The 20,561-nt window shown below is 55.1% G+C and overlaps 1 protein-coding gene across 1 annotated transcript; it reads left to right on the top strand.

Moving 5' to 3' along the window:
* Positions 1 to 177: 177 nt before the first annotated feature.
* Positions 178 to 19,473, top strand: CLIP3 (CAP-Gly domain containing linker protein 3). Its single transcript, XM_078379873.1, is given in 17 exon segments — positions 178 to 335; positions 2,967 to 3,129; positions 4,224 to 4,363; positions 4,921 to 5,015; positions 5,851 to 6,011; positions 7,987 to 8,098; positions 9,483 to 9,595; positions 9,598 to 9,642; positions 9,645 to 9,748; positions 11,068 to 11,106; positions 11,108 to 11,204; positions 12,070 to 12,222; positions 12,880 to 13,014; positions 14,006 to 14,129; positions 14,888 to 14,952; positions 15,548 to 15,620; positions 16,352 to 19,473. Coding segments are annotated over 16 exon segments (1,647 nt in total). The 5' UTR covers positions 178 to 335; positions 2,967 to 2,993; the 3' UTR covers positions 16,407 to 19,473.
* The last annotated feature ends 1,088 nt before the right edge of the window (positions 19,474 to 20,561 follow it).

The following is a 20,561-nucleotide window of genomic DNA, read 5'->3' as shown; positions in this document are numbered from 1 at the left end:
CCGGGCCAAGGGCCAGGAAGGGTCGCCTCCCGCTCGCCGACCCGGGAGGGGCCCCGCCGGGAAGCGCCTTCCCGGGGTTGGGGTCGGGCGGGATGGGGTGGGGGGGTCCCGTCCGAGGGCCTCGGCCGGCCGCGCTGCCCTGCGCCCTCCCGCCCTTCCTCCCGCGCCCGGCCTTGGCGAGGGATCCGGGGAGGCGGAGGGCGATGCCGCGGGAGGGGGCGGGCGAGCGAGCGGGCGGCGCATGAGCGTTGCTGCCGCCGAGGAGGCGCCTCCGCTCCGTCCCTCCCCAGGAGCAGCCGGAGCCGCGGAGCGAGCGGTCGCAGCCACCGGCCCGGGTAGGTGAGGCTTCCCTCCCTCCTTCCCTTCCCCCCCCAACGGGACCCCCCCCCCCCGGGGAGCGGCCGGCAGGCAGGCGGGGCGGTGGAGACCCTCCCGGGGGGGGGGGCGAGCAGCAGCGGGGGCGGCTCCTTCCAGGGAAATTGGGGAGGGGGGTCGCGGTGGACAGGCCCGGTCCCTCCCTCCCTCCCTCCCTGGTCCATCCGTCCGTCCGTCCATCGATGCCAGCCGTGCAAAGCCTGCCAGCCCCCCCCCCCCGGCCGTCCCTGAGCTGGCCGAGGCTCCTCGGGCGCCCCAGGGACGCTCCCCGCCTCCCCCCCCCCCGGCGGCGACGGAGGAAAGGCAGGCCCTCCGCCCCCCTCCCTGCCCCCCCGGCTGTCCCCGCGCCCCCTCCCGCCCTTCGGCCCCCGCCTGTGGAGCCCGACGGCCCCCCCCGCGCGCCCCCCGCCCGCCCGCCCGTCGAAGCCCTCCGAGCTGCCCTTCGCCGCCCCTCCTCCCCCCTCCCTCCCTCCCCCCATCTCGGGGCGGGCGCTCTCTTTGCCGCCTGACCCCCCCCCCGCCACGACCTCCCCCCGCTCCTCCCCGGAGAACCTCCCCCCTGCTGTTTATTGTCTGCGGGCCGCCCTGCAAGCGGGTCTCCGACCTCCCGCGGGGGAGGGCGAGGGCGAGGGCGGCCCTCCTCCTCCTCCGCCTCCGCCTCCCTCTTCCCAACAGCCCTCCGGGGTAGGCCAGGCCGGCAGAGGGCGAGGGGCCCAAGGTCACCCGGCCAGGGCGGGCTGCCGTGGCCGGCCGGGCCCGGAGCTGCCTTACGGCTCTCGGCCTGTGGCCTTCCTCCTCCTCCTCCTCCTCCTCCTCCTCCTCCTCCCGGGGAAACCGGGGGGTGGGGTGGGGGGGCGAAGCTCGCGGGTCCGGCGTCGTGCTGCGGCGGCGCGTGAAGGAGGGCCGCCGGTCTCCTCGGAAAGCCCCGGCCCCCCCAACCACGGGGCGTGGGGGGGGGTTGAAAAGAAGGGGGCCGGAGCGACGCTTCCCCCGTGGGGGGGGGGGGAGGGTCCGGCCGAGCCAGCCTGCCTGCGGGTGGACGGAGGAGGAAGGGCGCCCGCTGCCTGGCTGGCTGGCCTGGCGGGGGAGCTTCCGAGGGGGGGGGTCATCTGGAAGGCCTTGGGAGCTCTGTCGGGGGGGGGGGGCAGGGAAACTGAAGGGCATCTGAGAGAAAGCAGCAGCAGCAGCAGGAGGAGGAGGAGGAGGAGGAGGAAGGCCGATTAGGACCGGCGCACCAAGGCTGTGGGGCGAAGGGAAAGCCGCAGGAGCCGGAGGGGCGAGGCTCCCGGTGAGAGCCCAGGAGGAGGGGGTGGGCGTGGCAGGGGCCCTCATCACACACACACACACACACACACGCACCCCCCCTCTACACCCCCACCCACCCCGTGCCATTTCCGCCTCTGGAGAGGCTTTAGGCTCGGTGGAGAAAGCCTTCCTTGGCTTTTTCAGCCTCATCCCTTGATCTCCAGACTCCTCCTGGAGAGAAGGAATCGCTGCTCCCATTTCTACCTCTGGCTGCCTGTCCATGCGCGGCAGGCACATGCACACGCACATGCGCAGGCAGAGACGTTTCACTGAGTGTGCAGAGCAGCCCTGGGGTTCCCGAGTGAGACTGTTGGCAGCAGGGAGAGCGGCTTGTTTGCAGCGGGGCTGTTGAGCAGGGAGGGAGCCCGGCCAGCTTCCCTTGAGAGGGAATTCCAGACTCCTGGTGAGGGGCCAGCCCGCGGTCCCAGAGATGTTCCCCAATCTGTCTTGAAGGGGCTGACTTCCACGTAAGGGTGAAGAGCTGAGGATAAAAGGGGAGGCTGGGAGGCAGGACTGCAGCCTCTGAAAAGCATTGGCTGCCAACAAAAGTGGCCGCGTTCAAAGTGTCACAAGCCTTTTATGCTGCTGTGGTTGGAAAGGGCATTTCCAGGTTGTCCTGCTGAGAGGGGGGGGGGAAGGAGCTACTCAAGATGGCTCTGTTCAAAGTTAGGAAGGTCCAGGTGGTGGCTGGCAAGCGACCTCTGGCTCCCCGCGGTCCCACTTGTGATGTCCTCCTTTTCTGGAAACTCTCCAGTCCCAATGGTTTGGGCAGCTGGTGGCTTGGCAGGGCTGCCTGGTCCGTCCCTCGGCCAGCTTTCCTGCATCAGGACCTCCTCCAATCATCCTCCGTTTATATCCCAGCCTGAAAGGTGGGAAAGGAGGGAGAGAGTGATGGAGAAGAGGGAGGAAGAGGAGGAAGCAGGAGGTGGCTGAGAAGGGGAGGGGGGAGACAGAAGCAGATACAGAGGGATGGCCCAGCCCTGCCCCCTGCCAGGATGTGGCCCCCAGTAGGTTGGTCCTGAGCCACTATGGCCCTTAGCAGAAAAGAGATGGCCTCCCTCTCATTCAAAGCTGTTTGACAAACTTTTATGGAATGAGTGGGGACCTGAAGGCGACATGTGCTTGTGTGAGGGGAGCTGGTTGTGGTGCCGTGCCTCAGCATTATGGCGCTGATGTTCCTTCTGTGTTTCTGGCGTGCTTGCATCCTGCTGTGGGGTCCAGGCGTCTCCTGCTGCTTAGCTCAAGCACCTTCTCTTCGTCCTCTCCTCGCCTTTTATCTGCCACAGAGAGAGACAAAATAAGGACGGACAACCATGACCAAAGACGACGCCACAGAGCTTCCCTCTGAGGGGGACCACCAGCCCCTGGAGTACCAGAGCCCTGTCCTGGAAAGGAGGAAGAAGCCCATCGTCCACCCTTCTGCCCCTGCTCCACTCCCCAAAGATTATGGTGAGGGTTTGCCTTTCATTTTGGGACAGGGCAGGCCAGGGCATGGGAGGAAGACAGTGGGCGGGCGAGCGAGCGGGCGGGTGGGCTTCTCCCCATCCGGTTTGTCTGTCTCCTCACAACGTGTGAGAGGGGGGGGCCCCAGTGGCTCTCGTGTCCCAAGCTGTGTTCTTGGCGCAACCAGGTGGTTTTTGCTGCTGCTGCTGCTGGGGCTATCATGCCACCTCTTTGGCCTCCACAGCACTCTGGGCTACGGCTGCTTGCCTTTAGAAACCGCCCCAAACAGGATGCCTGGAAGGGATGTGTGTGTTTGGCTGACCCCTTCAGTTGCCAAGACAGGAAGTACAGCTCGAGGGGAGACACGGTCCCAGGAGGATCCCGGGGGGGGCGGGGGGGGGGAGAAAGGCAGAGTGGCCGATCCCATTTGAAAGGATGCCCAGTCCAAGTCTGACTTGAAACGACAGCTGGAAGCCGCCTTCCCGTCTGTCCGTGGAGGGAGCAGCCCCTGGACAGCCGCTCCGTGCTGCGATGGTCGGCCCTCTGGCCTGGCAGAGGCACCTCCTTTTCGTTTCTTAATGGGACGAGATCTTCCACGAGCCTGGCTCGGTCTGCCTGGCCCATCGGGAAGCCGCCCGGTCCCTCCGGCCCTCGTGATGGCTGGCAGGAGATCTGCGCTGGGCTCCGAGGAGCGGCTCCTTTCCCCACAAGGCTGTTTTCTCCTCAGGGCTGGCTCCGAGGGTAGCCTCCACGTCCCAGCTCCCTTCTCTGGCCTCCATAGAGTGAGGGGTCAGGTTTAAATGGTGGAGTTGACTGTTCTCCATCTCCGTTCTTAGTACCTGCCCCCACTAGTACCAGCCCTTCTCCCTCCCTCCCCCCCCCCGCACTCCCACACCAACAGCCCCAGAACCTGTCTGGGCTCTGAGACTGAAACAGGTGTGCCTCTTCTGATGTTGAAATGTGAAACAGTGAAGTAGAAGGTCTCTGAGCACAAACAGAGTGCACTCTTGTTTAAAAAGAACACTTCTTTCTCTTTTTCTCTCTCCCCCCCCCCGGGACTCCCTCTTCCCTTCTTGCCTTTTTTCCCTGCTGGCTGACAGCATTTACCTTTTTTGATCCAAACGACCCGGCTTGTCAAGAAATCCTGTACGACCCCCTCACCACAGTCCCAGAGCTGTTTGCCATCATCCGCCAGTGGGTTCCCCAGGTTCAGCACAAGATCGACATCATTGGCAATGAAGTGAGTGAGATCAGCCCCTCGCACTTTGTGACACCCCCCCCTCCAGTGGCCTGGTGGCGCGCAGGCCCCCAGCCAGGTGCCTCTGATGAGGAGGGGCGCCATGGCTCCCTTTGCAGAGGCTGTGGGGCTTGTGGTGGGTGGGGTGGGGGGAGCGGGAACAGGGGCGTTTGGCCTTCTCCTTTACGGCCTGTGGGCTTCTTCGAAGAGGGGCCTGAGGGCTGCAGGCCATCCTTTTCTCTGCGGCTGGGAGGGCTGGGCCGCTTGACCTTTGACCTATGTTCCAGCAGTCTGGTGTCCCCTGATTTTTAATCTCGAGCCTCCAGCAGATCCACAGAAGATGGGGTGTTGGTGGTGGGGGTACCAGAGGGGGCTCCCTTTCTGTCCTCCCCCTGGTTCCTTACTGGGTGGGGAGTGTTTGGGGAATGTTATGTGTGTGCATGTGTCTGGTCTCTGGGTGTCTGTGAATTTCGTTGTATGGTATACTGTGTATATACTTACAATGACAATAAATTATATTATTATTATTATTATTACATGTCCCTTTCTGTCTTCTCCAGATTTTGAAGCGTGGCTGCCACGTCAACGACCGCGATGGGCTGACCGATATGACGCTGCTTCATTACGCCTGCAAAGCGGGCGCTCATGGCGTGGGTGAGCATCAAGCTCTAATCGTTTTTGCTTAGGGTTCCTTCCCCCGCCCCCTGCTTTTTCTCTCTCCAGCATCTCACAGCCTGCCTGGCTTTCCTAGGAGAGCCATCTTCAGGTCTGAGCTTCCTGTGTGATTTTAAAATTCAGACTTTTGAAAACTATCTTTGTTCTCTGCTCTGTTCTTGTTAAATACACATATTTATATGAACTGTTGGAGAGCTCAGTGGTTTGAGTCTCTGGCTTCAGGGCCAGAGGTTGGGGGTTCGATTCCCCCCATGGGGCCACCTTGACTGGGGCTGGACTGGATGACCCAGAGGGTCCCTTCTAACTCTGCAGTTCCAAGGTGGTGGTGGTGGTGGTGATGGTGGTGGCCTTGAGTGGTGTGGCAGTGTGGAAATCTCGGCCAGGGATTGGCTGAGCTGCTGCTGATGTCACAGGGGTTCGGGGGCTCCCATTGGTTGAGTTCCTCAAGTTCTGTCAAGAGGGAGGGTGGACAGAAGAAGAGGAGGTGATGAGCCTAGAAAAGCGGTGGGTAGGAAGGCGGAGTGGGTGGGTGTGATGGAGCCACGGGATGGGAAAGAGGAGGGAGGGAGGGAGGGAGGGAGAGGGGGAGAGAAAGAGTGGCTCGTATTCCTTGTCATCATGCCACGCTGTGCACCCAAGCTTTGACTTGCAGCAAAATTGTCCCTGCACCGTTTACGCCATTTCACTTGCATTGTGTAGGAAAGCAACCGGATTCTGGCCAATGGCTTGCTTTGGATGGTAAATTCTGGTGGGGGTGGCGGTTTTGGCTCCTGTCACCCAAAGGTGCCCTTCGCCTTCTGCTCGTTCCCCCAGGGGGACCCTGCGGCTGCAGTGCGCCTCTCTAACCAGCTGCTTGCTTTGGGGGCGGATGTGACGCTGCGCAGCCGCTGGACCAACATGAACGCCCTGCATTATGCGGCTTACTTTGATGTCCCAGAACTGATCCGGATCCTCCTGAAGGCCTCCAAGCCCAAAGGTGTGTTTCAGGGACCCCTGAAGGCGGTGCTCATTGGGGAGGGGAGGGGCCTCCCCACAACGTCCATTCTGATCATCCTTTCAAACAGCAGTAGCCTTTTAAATCAACTGGTTGTGTTGATGTTGAACCATGAATGGGTAAAGGATGCCCAATTCTATTTAAAAACAAGATGTAGTATTGACATTATTAGTTTTCTTTAATTAATATTTTTTTTTAAAAGTCATTTTTATATTTAAAATTTTAAAGCAAATACTTATTTAAAAAAAACTACAGATAGAAGCGCTGTCCTTAAAAAGAGAGGTTGTTCCCCCTCCCCCACTTCCCTTCTACACCCAGAAGAGAATTCCTCTTCTAAGGCAATTCCTGACCTGCGTGGATGCTGTCTGCAAGTCAAGAAATCATACTTCTTGTTTTAGATATACTATGTTTACCTGTATGAAGATTTAATGAGTGACTCAATCCAGATTTCTTTAACCAGTTGACAGACCTACTTTTGAGTGGCAAAGCAAACAAGTTTATTGCTACGTACACATTTTTGGTGTAAATCTATCTCTTGAATAGAGATTTTGATCTACGGTGATGGATGGTAAACAGAGAGTAATCCTTATTCCAGATCAGCAGACTGGGTCTGTCCTAAAGGGATGTGTTTTTACCTCTGTGATGCCTGCGTTCTTCTAAGTTGTTATGAGGAAGGGGGGCTTTAAGTAGGACCTGTTCTTATTTTTGCACAGTCTAAGACCCCAGATGTTAACATCCTGGCTTTGGAAGGTCTTGGCTGTCCTCCTTTTTCTCCTTACATTTGGAACCAGGCTCCTAATCCTCAGTAATACAGGGCTTGTAAATATAGGAGGGATGCTGGCTCAGATTAGCCCCTGCTCTGGCTGCCCTTTGTTAGAAGCTTTCCTTGACCATTTTGGGAAGCAAGCTGCAGTCAGCTGCATCACTGTTGTTGAGGAACTTCCCTGCCATCGTTCTCCTCACCACCTTGACCCCTTCTTTGATCCTTTTTGCAAGAAATGCAGCTTAATTTGAATTCCTGTTGAACCAGTTTCAAAAGGTCTGAAACAACTCTCATACAACCAGGTGGGAAAGGAAAACGGGGCAGAAGCTTTATTTGCCTGGGTCTGGGTCACCTGCGCTGGTGCTGGTTAGCAGGGTTGCAGAATGTCATTGTCGGACAGACTTTCTGGGCACCACCAAAGCAAGAGAGAGGGTCGAGGTGCGATTGCACCCGTGAGGAGAGTCTGCCTGGCCCTGCTGGTGTGTGCTCTGCTCAGGGTTGTTCCCCTTTGGGAACAATTTGCTTCCCAAATTGCCCAGCCAGCGTGGGCCTGGGAGCTGCTACCCAGAGGGCAACACCCTCTGCATTTTGACCCTGCCTTGACTGACTGACTCTCTGGCTGTCTCTCCAGGCAGAGTTTCCCTGGAAGGGGCTTGGGCTGCAAGGTCATCTCCCTTGGCAGCGCATCCTGTTCCACAAGGCAGGGCCTGTGATAAAGTTCTTGAGGTCCACATATTCTTGGGATTCCTTCTGTTATCTGATCCTCAGCTGCAGGGGGCTTTATGTGGCAAACACGACACCTTGGGTTTTGCCTGACCACAAACCAGAACCTGGGGAATATTTTCCAGTATTGGGGAAATACATTCCAGTTGGCCCGTCCTAGTTAGGAGACTTGCCCCCAGTATACGGAATAGTCTCCAAGGGCAGCCCTACAGAGGTGGGGGAAATGGAATGTGGAAACAAACAGTCTTCTACAGATCAGTATCCCATGGCTTTCACTTCCTTCCAGATCCTTGTTTTATACAGAACCTAGCATACTGTGAGTAACCTTGTTTATTCTTTATTTATTCATCTCTTGGCTTAATACCCACCTTTCCCCCAGAGAATGGCATTCAAAGCCACTCTTTGTGAAATGGCTCTTGTGGCAGGTTGGTCCTGAGACCTGGTCAACCTCTCTCTCTCTTTCCCCTTAAGTTCTCAACTCAACATGCAGTGATTTCAACCACGGGACAGCTCTGCACATTGCCGCTTCAAACCTGTGTCTGGGGGCCGTGAAGTGTCTTCTGGAGCATGGCGCCAATCCGCCGTCAGGGTGAGAAGAGACAAGGCATGGAGGAGGGGAAGGTGCTTGGGGCGGAGAAACAGACCAGGCCAGAATCTTTGCCAAGGAGGGGAAGCCCCCCCCCCCCGGTGTTAGGATTTCAAGTGGCCCTGGCGGGCAGAGGCCTGGGCAAGGGATTGGAGGGCGGCATTGCAGAGCAGCTGGAGAGCTGAAAGTCTACCGTCCACCTGCCAGAGTTCTCCAGATGTCTGGCGTGCTTTCTTGATTGACCCAAATTGGCTGGCTTTCGACATACTTTGAGGATTTTGCAAAACTTGATAGAAAACAGGATCTTAGCTGCTGCCAGATGGCGGCCAATGCCAGTCGGATAGTATCAGATGCTGAACAATGAACTGAAAAATCAGCCGCAGAAGAGTTGGCTCAGAGGGGTCCAGAGGGGTGACCCGGAGTGTGTGTATGGGGGGGCTCCCCAAGGCCACTTTGTTTCCTGGAAGAACCATGCCTGGCTCACTTGCACCAAGCATGACAGAGAAAAGAGACCTTCTCTTGGTCAGGAGAGGAGAGCTGGGGACCAGCAGCAGGAGCAGCTGGCCCTGAGAGACCGAGTCAAGAGCAGGGCAGGCAACTGTGGGGAGGCCAGGTGGCCCTCCGGCTTCTTAGGAATGCATGGGCCTCTTTTGGCAAACCCAGGAGCGACTGCAAAATCACCTCTGATATGGACGGGAGCATTTCCCCCTTTTAACCAAAATAAATGGGTTTGGGGAGGCTTGTTCCACAGAAGAGGTGGGCCTTCCAGAAGGCATGAATTCCCTTTCTGCTTCAATAGGAAGCTTCCTAAGTGAACTGAAAGAAATGGAATGAATGCAGGGCTCCCACGTGTTTCTCTCCCCCCCCCCCCAGTCTGGACCCTGCCCTCTGCTGGCATAAAGTTGACAGCCCAGAAGGAGAAATCCCGATGAGAGTAAACTCAGGGACTCGGTGGGCTTTCACTAGGTGTTGACATGCCAGCCTGCAGTTGATTCAGTAGCTCTGCTCTAGTTGGGACAGGAGCCATTGGGTCTAGGCTGTCAGAGCAGCACAGCCGTGGAGCCCGTGACCTCAGAGGGAGGTGGCAAGGCCGGGCTCCAACCCTGGGGGCCTTCAAGAAAAACTTGGGTCATCACCCGGCAGATCTGCTTTGATGTGTCTTTCTGCCTTGAGCAGGGGGTTGGACTGGATGGCCTTCGAGGCCCCTTCCAGCTTCACGTTCTAGGATTCTAGGGCACAAGAGGAGGCGAGGAAACCCTGCTCCTCCCGGGCCGAGGCCTCCTCATGGGGCCCTCCTGCCACTCCCAGCCAGAGTCCGCACCCGACAGCACCAGGGCCCTGGGAGGGGTGTGTGTGACCCGGAGTGCCTGCCTCCTCACAGCCTCCCTCCGCCTCTCCCTTCGGTCTCACAGAACAGCAAAGGCCAGGTCCCAGCGGATGTGGTGCCCGACCCGATGGACATGACCTTGGACAAGGCCGAAGCGGCCATGGTGGCCAAGAGCTGAAGCAGCTGCTTCTGGATGCCGTCCCCCTGAGCTGCAACCTCCCAAGGTCACCCTGCCCAACTACGACAACATCCCGGGCAACCTCATGCTCATCTCCCTGGGCCTGAGAAGCTGGCGACGGGTCCTTGTGGACGGGCAGAAGGTGAGGGGGAGCCGGCCTGCTTGGGGACATGGTCTCGGGGCAGGGAAAGCTGGGGGACGTGTCGGGAGCCCCTCTGGGCTGCTCCCCCCCACAACACACCCAGGCTGCTGGGCTAGGCTGGAGCTTGCTGGACGCCAGGTCCACTGGTGCTCCCCTCCTCAACTCGGAGGCAGCCCTGGGCCAGGGAGGGAGAAGCCCCTGTGTCTTGAGCTGCCACTTGAGACGATCCGCGCTGGCGTGGGAAGGAATTGCCTTGTTCTGAGATTGCAGTCCTGCCCTGGGATCCGGAGGAGACAGGGTGGGTTATGAAGAAAGAAAGAAAGAAAGAAAGAAAGAAAGAAAGAAAGAAAGAAAGAAAGAAAGAAAGAAAGAAAGAAAGAAAGAAAGAAAGAAAGAAAGAAAGAAAAAGGAAGGAAGGAAGGAAGGAAGGAAGGAAGGAAGGAAGGAAGGAAGGAAGGAAGGAAGGAAGGAAGGAAGGAAAAGGGGGGAGGAAGGAAGGAAAAGGGGGGAGGAAGGAAGAAGGAAGGAAGGAAGGAAGGAAGGAAGGAAGGAAGGAAGGAAGGAAGGAAGGAAGGAAGGAAGGGGAATGGATGGAAGGGGGAAGGAAGGAAGGAAGGAAGGAAGGAAGGAAGGAAGGAAGGAAGGAAGGAAGGAAGGAAGGAAGGAAGGAAGGAAGGAAGGATGGATGGATGGGAGGGAGGGAGGGAGGGAGGAGGGAGGGAGGGAGGAAGGAAGGAAGGAAGGAAGGAAGGAAGGAAGGAAGGAAGGAAGGAAGGAAGGAAGGAAGGAAGGAAGGAAGGAAGGAAGGAAGGAAGGAAGGAAGGGGAATGGATGGAAGGGGGAAGGAAGGAAGGAAAGGAAGGAAGGAAGGAAGGAAGGAAGGAAGGAAGGAAGGAAGGAAGGAAGGAAGGAAGGAAGGAAGGAAGGAAGGAAAAGGGGGAAGGAAGGGAGGGAGGAAGGAAGGAAGGGAGGGAGCGAGGAACGAACGAACGAACGAACGAACGAATCTGGGCAGGGGAGTTCAGAGGGGAGACGTTTCCAGGCCGGGTGATCTGACTCTGGGGTCAGCTACGTCTGCAGCAGAAAGGTTGTTCTCCTCACCCAAGCCCTCTTTGGCCCTCCCAGGGCTGGGACAGTCTCAGGGCTGTGGGGAGGACTGGCCCATTTGCCCAACGGCTCACTGGCCCTCGGGGCAAGAGAGAAGCGCTCCCGCTGCCAATTCCGGCTTGGGCCTCAAGGGCGGTGGGCAGCAGGCAGGCTGCTGGTCTGGGGCTGCCTTCTGCTCTTTGTGGGACCTGATCCCTTGATTCCTCACACAGGTGGGCACCTTGCGTTTCTGCGGCACAACAGAGTTCGCCAGGCGGCCAGTGGGTGGGCGTGGAGCTGGACGAGCCAGATGGCAAGAACGATGGCAGTGTGGGAGGGATCCGCTATTTCATTTGCCCTCCAAAGCACGGTAAGGGGACACAGGGCAGTCGCTGTTCAAGGGGAGCCGCCAAGTGTGGGCGGCGTGCGGCGTGTGACCTTCCGCCAGGGGTCCCGAGGCTTCCCCTCCTCCTCCTCCTCCTCCTCCGGATAAGATATAAGTTCTGAAAGTTCTTTTGGGTTCCCTGAAGCTCCTCCAGGAGAAGCTTTTCTCTGTTATAAGCTCTACGCTAACTCTTCAAACACCAAAACTGGACATGGAATCTTGTTGCCCCGTCCTTCCCTCCCTCAGAGATAATTGGGGTCGTCATGGGGGTGTGTGTGGAACTTGGCCTCAGCCTCTGGGCCCTCAGAGTGTTCCTAGCAGAGACATCAAAATCGATGATCCAAATATCAAACCAGTTTCAAAAACCCAGCAAAACACCACCAAAAACAGCCCTATGAGGCCTCCATCCCAATGTCTGGAGGTGCTACAGAGAAGCAAGACCCTGGCAAGGAGATGATGGCCCCTCTCTTTGCTCTCACCTGGCTCCTTTGGGCTGGGCAGTTCTCAGCCTCTGGGAACAGCGGGGGTGGCAGTGGTGGCCCCCCAGCACCCTGCTTTTAAAGGCTCTGGCCCTCAGGGGGAAGGGAAGGGCAAGGGCGAGGGTTGGGGCCAAGGGCTGACCTCAGGAAGGAGACCTGGGAGGACCGGGGGGGGGGGAGCTTGTCAGCCTCCTGCCACCTTCCGTCTCTGAGGCTGCTGGGGAGGAGAAAGTGGAGCAAGGGAGCCTCTCGGCTCAGCCGGGAAGGGTTTAACCCCACTGGGTACTTTTCTGTGTGTATAACATAAGGGGCCCAGGTTTCTTTTTGGCCCTCCAGGCTGAGCAGCCGCCTTTCCACCTTCGCCCTTGCAGGTGTGTTTGCCTCTGTGTCTAAGATCGCCAAAGTGGCTGACCAGACGCCTTCCTCGGTGACCTCCACCCCCCGGACCCCCCGCATGGACTTTTCCCGCATGACGGCCAGGGGCCGGAAGGAGAAAGACAAAGAGAAGGAGAGGGACAAGAAAGGTAGGCCATTGTGGCCGGGGGGGGGGGGAGCTCTGCCTGGAGGCTGCCAGGGATGGGGGGGGGCATGGCTCAGCTGCAGAGCTTGCTTTGCTCGCTCACAAGGGTAGCCCTTTTGTTGGCAGCTCTTCTATGATTCCCTTTCCACACACACTCCAGGGTCTGGAGCCTTATGCAAAATTAAAACGGGGCTCATTCATCCCCCCACCCCTCTTCCATGTGTGGAGTGCTGAAGCCGAAGCTCACCAGGGCCTGCTGGAGCAAAGGGGATCCCGCCAGATGATGCTTCACCCAGGGTCTCCTCAGAACTGGGGCTCTCCCTGGGAGGAAGCTGTAAAGAGAAGAGAAGACTAGAAGGTTGGGGGGGGGAGGCCACAGAGAGGGGTCAGGACGCACATCCGTTGGAAATAGCCTCATTTTTAACTGCAGGCCTCCAAATATTTATCTCAATAAGAATGAAAATGAGGGTTTCCATCAAATGACTTGATACAACCAACAGGTCGTATTCAGCCAAGTAACAACCGTGAAAACAAACTCAGATGGCAAAATGTTCCAGCAGCAGCAGCAGCCGCACATGTGAGAGCGGAGGGGGCAATAGGGACTCTCTCTCTCTGTCAAGCAGAAGCATCTCATCCCAATTCCCATCTCTCGCCTTTCCAGCTCTCCGGAAAAAGTCCTTGTCCGTTGGCAGCCTGGACCGTGAAGGGCTGAAGATTGAGATTGGGGATCAAGTCCTGGTGGCAGGCCAGAAGCAGGGCACCATTCGCTTCTACGGGAAGACGGACTTTGCACCCGGTAAGGAAGGCAGGTGGATTGGGCATTAAGGCCCTGGCTGGAGGGGAAAAGAGCAAGGAGAGGCCGGCCTCGAGGAGGACCTGAGAGGCTGGTAAGAGCAGGATGGGCCCAAGGCCACCTGGAGAGCTTCCTGGGCAAGTAATCCCTTTAATTGTGGGGAAGTCATGGGACAGAAGGAGAAAGTCTTTAATTACTGAAAATCTTTGCCTGCTGGTAACATCATGGGGATCGGAAAAGCGGTGGGACAGAAGTAGGATTTTTTTATTTACTGAAAATAGCCCCTTGCTGTTGATATTGTAACTCGTGCAACATATTCGTTTGGAAACAAGTCCCCTTGGATCTGAGAGACTTACTTCCGTCTCGGTTCCCACTTTCCAGGAATAGTACTGTGTACTCAGAACAGTTTGCTAATCTAAAGAAAGCCTGTTTGCTGCCTTGCCCCATTGTGCCCCATGGGGTTCCACAGTAGTAAGCACAAGACGTGGCAGTCCTTGTGGGCAGAATGTTACGGCAAGTGTTGTAGCTCAGCAGCCTACAGTCAAATGCTGCAGGGTTTGGGATAAGTGGATATAAAAGCTGAGATGTAGTGCAGCCCCCGTCTCTTTACGGTACATCTTGGCCTTTACACCCACTTTTAACAACAGTGCCCAACATTCTTGAGTCAGCATAGCGAGCCCAAGGATTAACTCCCCTCAAAGCTTCCTACATCACTTTCATATCTTTAGCTTGTCCCATAAAGGTACTTTGGCCCCTTCAACTTAGATGACGCTTTACTTCCGAATGGGACAGAAAAGGTTTTTGGCCCTCACCGAAGAGGTACCATTTACATTCTGGCAGCTGTGTTAAGCCACCATGGGTGTGTTTGTGAACATTCTGTGTCACCCTGTTAGCTGTGCTGATCACATGGGAGGACTTGGCACCGCAAAAAACCACTACGACTTAGACTTTTACCTGTTCTTCTCCCCTTCCCCCCCCCCCGGTCTCTCTCCAGGCTACTGGTTTGGCATTGAGCTTGAGAAGCCCACCGGCAAGCACGATGGCTCAGTCTTTGGAGTTCGCTACTTCACTTGTGCCCCTAAGCATGGAGTCTTTGCTCCCCCTTCCAGAGTCCAAAGGTGGGTTGGATTGTTTTCCGTGCTTAGAGCGTGTGTGTGTGTGGTGGATGGACTGATGGACTTGGGACTCAGGAGGCCTGGGTTTTAATCCTTGCTCTGCTGTGGAAACTCACTGGGGATGTGGAGCTGTTAAAACAAGTCCTTAGATTATCTCACTGAGCTTGAAAGCTCTCTTAGGGCCCCTCCCTATAAGTCGCTGCTGACGTGACGTCACAGGGCGGCAACCAAGACCAGGAGAGTGGGCCTCCTTCCCGAAATACAAGGACGACTCCTTTCCCCTTCGTTACGTGTCCATCTCAGGGGAAGAATCCAGCGTGCCCGAGGTCCTTTAGTGTTTCTCTTTTGGAGGTGTTCCTCTGCTAGCGATGGGTGCCGCAGTCCGTGCCTGGTTCTGCCGCTCCATCGGAACGTTCTGCCGCTCCATCGGAACGTTCTGTGAGAGCTGCTCAGCCGCCTCCTCGAGGTCACCTCAGAGTGGGCGCGCAGTTCAGCCGTTTGAACCTGCCAGCCTTGGGTGTTTTGGGGCAGTGGGCTCTGGGGGCGGCCCTGCCTTGTTTCTTCGTTGCCTGCAGAAGGTGGGAAGCCGACCCCTGTGCATTCGGGGCCGTGGTGCCCTTCGGGCGACAGAGTGGCTGGGCTTACACCCGGTGGGCTGCAGGAGGGAGGGATGAGCGGGGAGAGGCTTCCCGACAACGGGCCTCACTTGCGGCTTGCCTTGTTCTCAACCTGGGGGTTGATGAGGATCTTCTCTGCTGCAGAATCGGAGGCCCAAAGGACTCGCAGGGGGACGGTACTTCCTCGAAGAAGGTCCACCAAGTCACCAGTAGGTACACTGAGGGCTCTGTTCATAACCAGCCCCTTCCCCACAGACTCACAAAAATCTCCCAGCCCTCCGGAGCCCACCAGCCACTTGGGCTTTCTCATGTGTGCAAAATAAGCACAAACGCAAGCAGGCAGCTGGGGGGCCGCTTCCCTGCCGCTGCTTGAGCGGGAGAAGTGTGGCCTTCTCTGCTTCAGATAAAGGCTCTCTAGCCCCCTGCCAGCAGGGGGGTAGGTGGGGGGCACAGGGGTTTCACCCCGCACAGTAACCACTGGGGAAAAAAGGGTGATGAATCTGTTCTGGGGAGGTGGAAAGTGGGATTTCCTAAGTGGACCTATTGAGAAAATATAAATTTGCCTTTTTTGTAAGACAAAGTTTGGGGACTTTGCTCGAGAGTCTACCTACTGCATCTCTTAAGTGATGGGGGCCAAGAATCTCCCCCCATTCTGGATTCCTCCTGCAAAAAAAGATGCAGGAACACCTGGCATCGCACACAGAGTTGGTTTCCTTCTCTGCCTATAAGAGACCCCCCCCCCCTAAACCTGACCCTTATTTCTCTGTCTTTGTCACTCTTCATTCTGTTTTCCCCCCCCCATAGTTTCACAGCCAAAGCGCAACTTCACAGCTGTCCGGACTCCGAAAGACATCACATCAGAAAGCTCCATTTCTAGGTAAGAGCTGTTGGTGGGGGGTGGGGGTGGGGGTGAGATTGGTCACTAGCTAATGAGCTTCTTTCCTGCTGTAGCCCCTGGACTTGGTTAAAAAGTCGGTTTGAACTGACCATTATCACTTGGGCTATTGCTTGAATTTCCTAAATTTGTTGCTGAACTTCATTTTACTGTGGTGAGAAATACGACTCACGTTATTAAGATAGTCTGAGCACAGTAAAAGTAGCCCAAATACTTTATAAACAAATAAAAACATGGATCAGAGCCATCCAGTTAGCTTCATAGCAGGGTAGGATTTGGTCTCCCATGTTCAAGCCCACGCTGGCCCATTTAGAACCAGCTCAGTGCTAGAGCTAATGCCAACCAAAGTGTTTTTAACTGCTGCATCTCAAAGAACTGATTCCAAGGGAGACATAGTTCTCATTTTAAAAAGGTACACCAAGAAGCTTGGGAGCTTTAGTGCAAGGGCTGGCAAGGTTTGGCCAAAGGGCCTCCACCTCAGCCCAGGGCAAAAAAGCCCAGAGGTCTCTCTGGAGGATGCAGTTGGTTTCTTCACCACCCCGCCCCCCCCCCCAGTTTAATCCCCAAACAAGGGTCCTATAGAGCCAGAAGAAAATGTAGGGTTCCAGACGATGCAAGCTTGTATTTACTGTTTCTGGCTTTGCTGCTTCCTGTCCTCCGGCACTGCTTGGTCATGAACTGAGCTCCCGGACGCTTCTCTTTGTATCCTGCAGGTTACTTTTCTGCTGTTGGTTTCCGTGGATGCTCCGTGCAGAAATGCAGTCATAAAGGTCTCTGTGTCCTCGCTCTGTCTCCCTTTCCTTTGCTGTTTCTTCGCTCTCCCAAGTAGTCCAAGACTGCTCTTCCGTCCTTTTTTCTCATTTCCCTGAATGCTGTTCTAGTGAACCCAGTGCCTTGTTAAAAACCTATAAGCCCCCCACTCCCACCCCCCGTAGTCTGTGAGAAACGCCACAACTGACGTCCTTTTGATCCCTTCTTACTCAGCACACATACGAGGGGCGGGATTTGGGCTCAAGAGGACGCTTTGAGCACCTCTTCCCTAGCAAGTCGAATAGCAACTAACACATGTGTGACTAGAAGAAATCTTAGTGGATTAATCAGTGATGGCCACTATAGCGGTGGTTTGGACAGAAGACTTCAGGGGCCTTCCTTTGGCATGTGTAGAATAGAACCCAAACTCGCTGAATTCATAGCCGTCCTTCCCGGAAAGCCACAGGTGCAAACCAACGCCTCTTGGCAGAAGCAGGACCCCGTTGCTTGAGACAAGAGCAGCGTCCATGACACCCGCATGGAGGGATGAGCCAGGATTCTGGGGGAGGAGCTTCCTGCCCTTCTGCTTGAGCCCAGAACAGGCCTTGCCCCCCCCCCCCCAAATCTTGGCTCATCAAGGGAGTGGGGAGTTAGGATCCCTGGCATAGCTGGGACACCAAACCAATCACTCAGCTGGGCTTAGCCTCTTGCATTAGAGCAGGGGCAGCTCCGTGGGAACCGAGGCGCTTGTTCCCGGTCCACTCAAGCTCCCTTCTTGTTCCATGCCAACACAGCCGTTCTCTGCCCTCTGCTCTCTTCCTGTCCTGCCCAGTTTGTCGCAAAACCTTACCCTAGGCAGCCACCGCAATTCCCTTATCATGTAGTCCTATACATGTCTTTGCTCAGAAGCAAGCCACCACTGAGTTCAGTGGAACTTACTCCTCAGTAAGTATGTAAAGGATTGCAGCTCCGAGCATGGCGGGACTCTGCCGCCTTTCTTGTTCCAAAGCAGGGGGCAGGAGGTCAGTCATCCACCCCAGGAGTGCCATGGAAATTGAGCTGCCTGGCTGGCACAACCCCCTGAGCCAACCTTGCTTGTTGATTCAAAGAGTGCTCTCTTTTTTTGTTTTGCTTGTTTCTGGTTAAAATAGCACTCTGTGGCATTGAAATCCAAAAGGACACCTTGAGTGACAGATGGCGTGCTGAGTTTCGCTTACAATCATCATTGCAAAGTCACATAACAGGGATGAGTAAATCTTCCCGTTAAGGGCCTTTGGATGGTGTGTCATGTATGTGTTTGTCTCTTGGTATCTGAAATCTGTACTTCCAGAAGTCACTTTACGGTATAAAAGAAGTGATGTGTGTAAGTCAGGGAGTATTTTATTGAACTTATCTAAACTTATCTAAACTTGTCAGCTGCAACATGTTACATTTTAATTTAGCTTGGTAGCATTTCAAAGTTTGCTCCACGATTCCTGTCCTCCTTGGGCAAGAACCAGTAAATTTGAACTGCAGAGTTTTTGGTGTGAATTTAAACAGCAAAATACACAAATCTGAAATATGAATTATGTCAATCTTCCAAAGTTTTGGTGGAGGGAATTATACGGGCCTGCATCAGCACCTATAATTAGGGGATAAAATCTCATTTTCAGCCCAAGAAGAAAGGAATCTGAGGCTGTTATGGTACACATGGGGAAATCCTGGAGCCTTTTCTGGGTTCTTTCTTTACTGGGTTTACTTTCACAGGATGACATTTAAAACATTGTGAGACTTTACATTCAAGCCGGATAGCATTTTTATTCAGCAAGAGCAGACTATTTTTTTTAAAGTGTGTATATGTCCCTTTCAAGCATTCTGAGCCCTTCTCCCAGCCTGGGAGAGGAGTAGAGAAGAGAAACCCCTTTGCTAGTCCAACCCAGTTCTGAGCCAATGGCTTTTCCGTCCGTCCTTCTGAAGGTGCCTCCGTTTCTTCCTCACGGCAGCTTGAAATTCACCTTAGATGCAGGAAGAAGCCATCCTGAAAACTGGCCAGAGAGCTGGGGGGAGGGGGAGGAGGACGACTGGCCCTTAAAAGGTCCTTTGGCTTCCTTTTTGGTCCTTTGCACAGAAATGCAGCTGCTGTGGCAGTTGGCACTCGGTGCCTGCACCCCAAAAAGGTTGCTAACTGTTGGTTTTCTGTGTGTACCACAAATGCTGCAAGATCAAAGCTTCTACGAGAAAAACGGCCAACACAGGAAGCTGAGGAGGCTTACATACCCCTTGTTGGCTGACAGGTGCAGACATTGGTGGCCTTCCAGCCAAAAAATGACCATTTAGGAAAGACACACCTGTACAGATGTATCCATTAAGTCTTGGAAGCGATCACTGATTACCTGGAATCCCCCTCCCGCCCCTTTCCCCATACCTCTGCCCCATTCCCCTTGCTGTTGATGTTGTTGTTATGGTGTTGGGATGCCAGGCTGGCCCCCACATTTCGCCATCAGCTTGTCATCACTAAATCACAAGCACACCCACAAACCCCTCCCTCCCTCTTCACTGGCTCTTTTAGCTCTCTTGGTAGCTTCTTAGGAACCCCTTTGTAAATGTTGGTTGACCAGCAATAAATAAGCCTTCCAACCGATCCCAGCTTTCTGCCCTAAGACACACTGCCCTGTCCCGCTTTGCAGCCTTGGGCAGTGCCTGCTGTGGGGTCCCCAGCTGGGACTGCCCCCCTCCCCTGAAGACGGGGACCTGGCCCCTGGGAAAGAGGCTCTGCCTGCCCCATGGAGTGGCTTCCTGTGGCATTCCTTTCTTTTCCCTGTAGAGACCACACTGGATTGTGTTCTTTCTGCCCACCTGTATATGTTTATTTTTCAAAAACTAATAATAACTTTGTAAACTGTCAAGTGAGATGATGGCTTCTCATGCCTGTGCTGAGCTCTCTCTGTTGAATCTTGCATGACGGGCCTTCCCTGGTTTCCCCCTCCATCCAGGCTTGTTGGAAGAAAAGGGGGGGGGATCTTAGCATGTTGGAAAAATGTATCACTATGCTATTATACTGTTGCTTATCTGTTACTAACAAATTAATAAAAAGTGTTTCTATGTGCACGGTGTCCAGACTTCTTCCTTTCTGCCTGTTTTTGATCTGCACACGAGGGAGGGACCCAGGACCACGGACGGACTCTGAACCCAATTCCATACCCGAAAGGCCTGTGTCCTCTTCTTGCCAGAACTAAAACACAGCAAACCCTTCATTTGTCTCCATTTCCCTCTCAAACCTTTTCACTGTACTACCCGGTCTAAGTGGAATCAAAAGATGTATATTCCCAGAAATGTCTGAGTAAAATTGAAACCCATATCTAGGAGCAGCTTGCTAGAAACCTTACTTTCATTTTCGTGCACCCTAGGTTTTATTTGGGTTTGTAATATACTTTATCATGAACTCCGAGAATACTTGAGACACACACAGTCTGAGCGACAGCAGAAACCAGTTTCATTTCCAAAAGGAGATCCCACGTTATGTTTCAGGGGTTATACTCTGACTATCCAGTTATATATACCCCCCCCCAAACACACAACAAAAGCAATCTCATGGCACATACGTACATCGATATGCTCATAAATGTTTTCCATTTGTGGAATGCAACTGGGTGTATATTTGGGGTTCAGATGCTACAGTCCCAGAGGCTTAATCGTCCACCTGCGTCGTTGGTCAAATGCCTCCCACCAGGCCCCACCGAGTTCAAACCCGGTTCTAGTACGGAAGACAGCTCATGGTCACTGATCGCAGTGACCCACCTGCTTTAGGACTGTGACCAGTATAAAGCAGCCGTTCAAGTTCTGACATAAAGCTTCACAGGCTGTTGTGAGTTACCCTGATATGAACACAATTGTATCTGAGTTGGCTAATAAAAACTGAAAATCTAAACATTGTGTTATTCCAGCGGTAATAGCAAAACATCTCCCTTTTTAGTTGAACTGCGTGGTCAGGGCCTGCTTGTGGGTCTCAGTCGACCCCACAAAAGCCAAAGGCTCCGATAAATAACTGCGCTGCTACCTCAGGTGCTTCTGCGGGACAAAATTACTGTATACCGGAATCTGCGGAGCATCTCCTGATGGAGGGGGGGGCCTTGAGCGAGGGGGGCACCAAAGGGGCACCGGGGGGGAGGGGAGGGGAAGGCCGGAGTCCTGACC

Source organism: Pogona vitticeps, chromosome 9, assembly GCF_051106095.1.
Source record: "Pogona vitticeps strain Pit_001003342236 chromosome 9, PviZW2.1, whole genome shotgun sequence".
Classification (NCBI taxonomy): domain Eukaryota; kingdom Metazoa; phylum Chordata; class Lepidosauria; order Squamata; family Agamidae; genus Pogona; species Pogona vitticeps.
The sequence above is the reverse complement of the archived record's forward strand: the minus strand, read 5'-3'. Positions and strand labels throughout refer to the sequence as shown.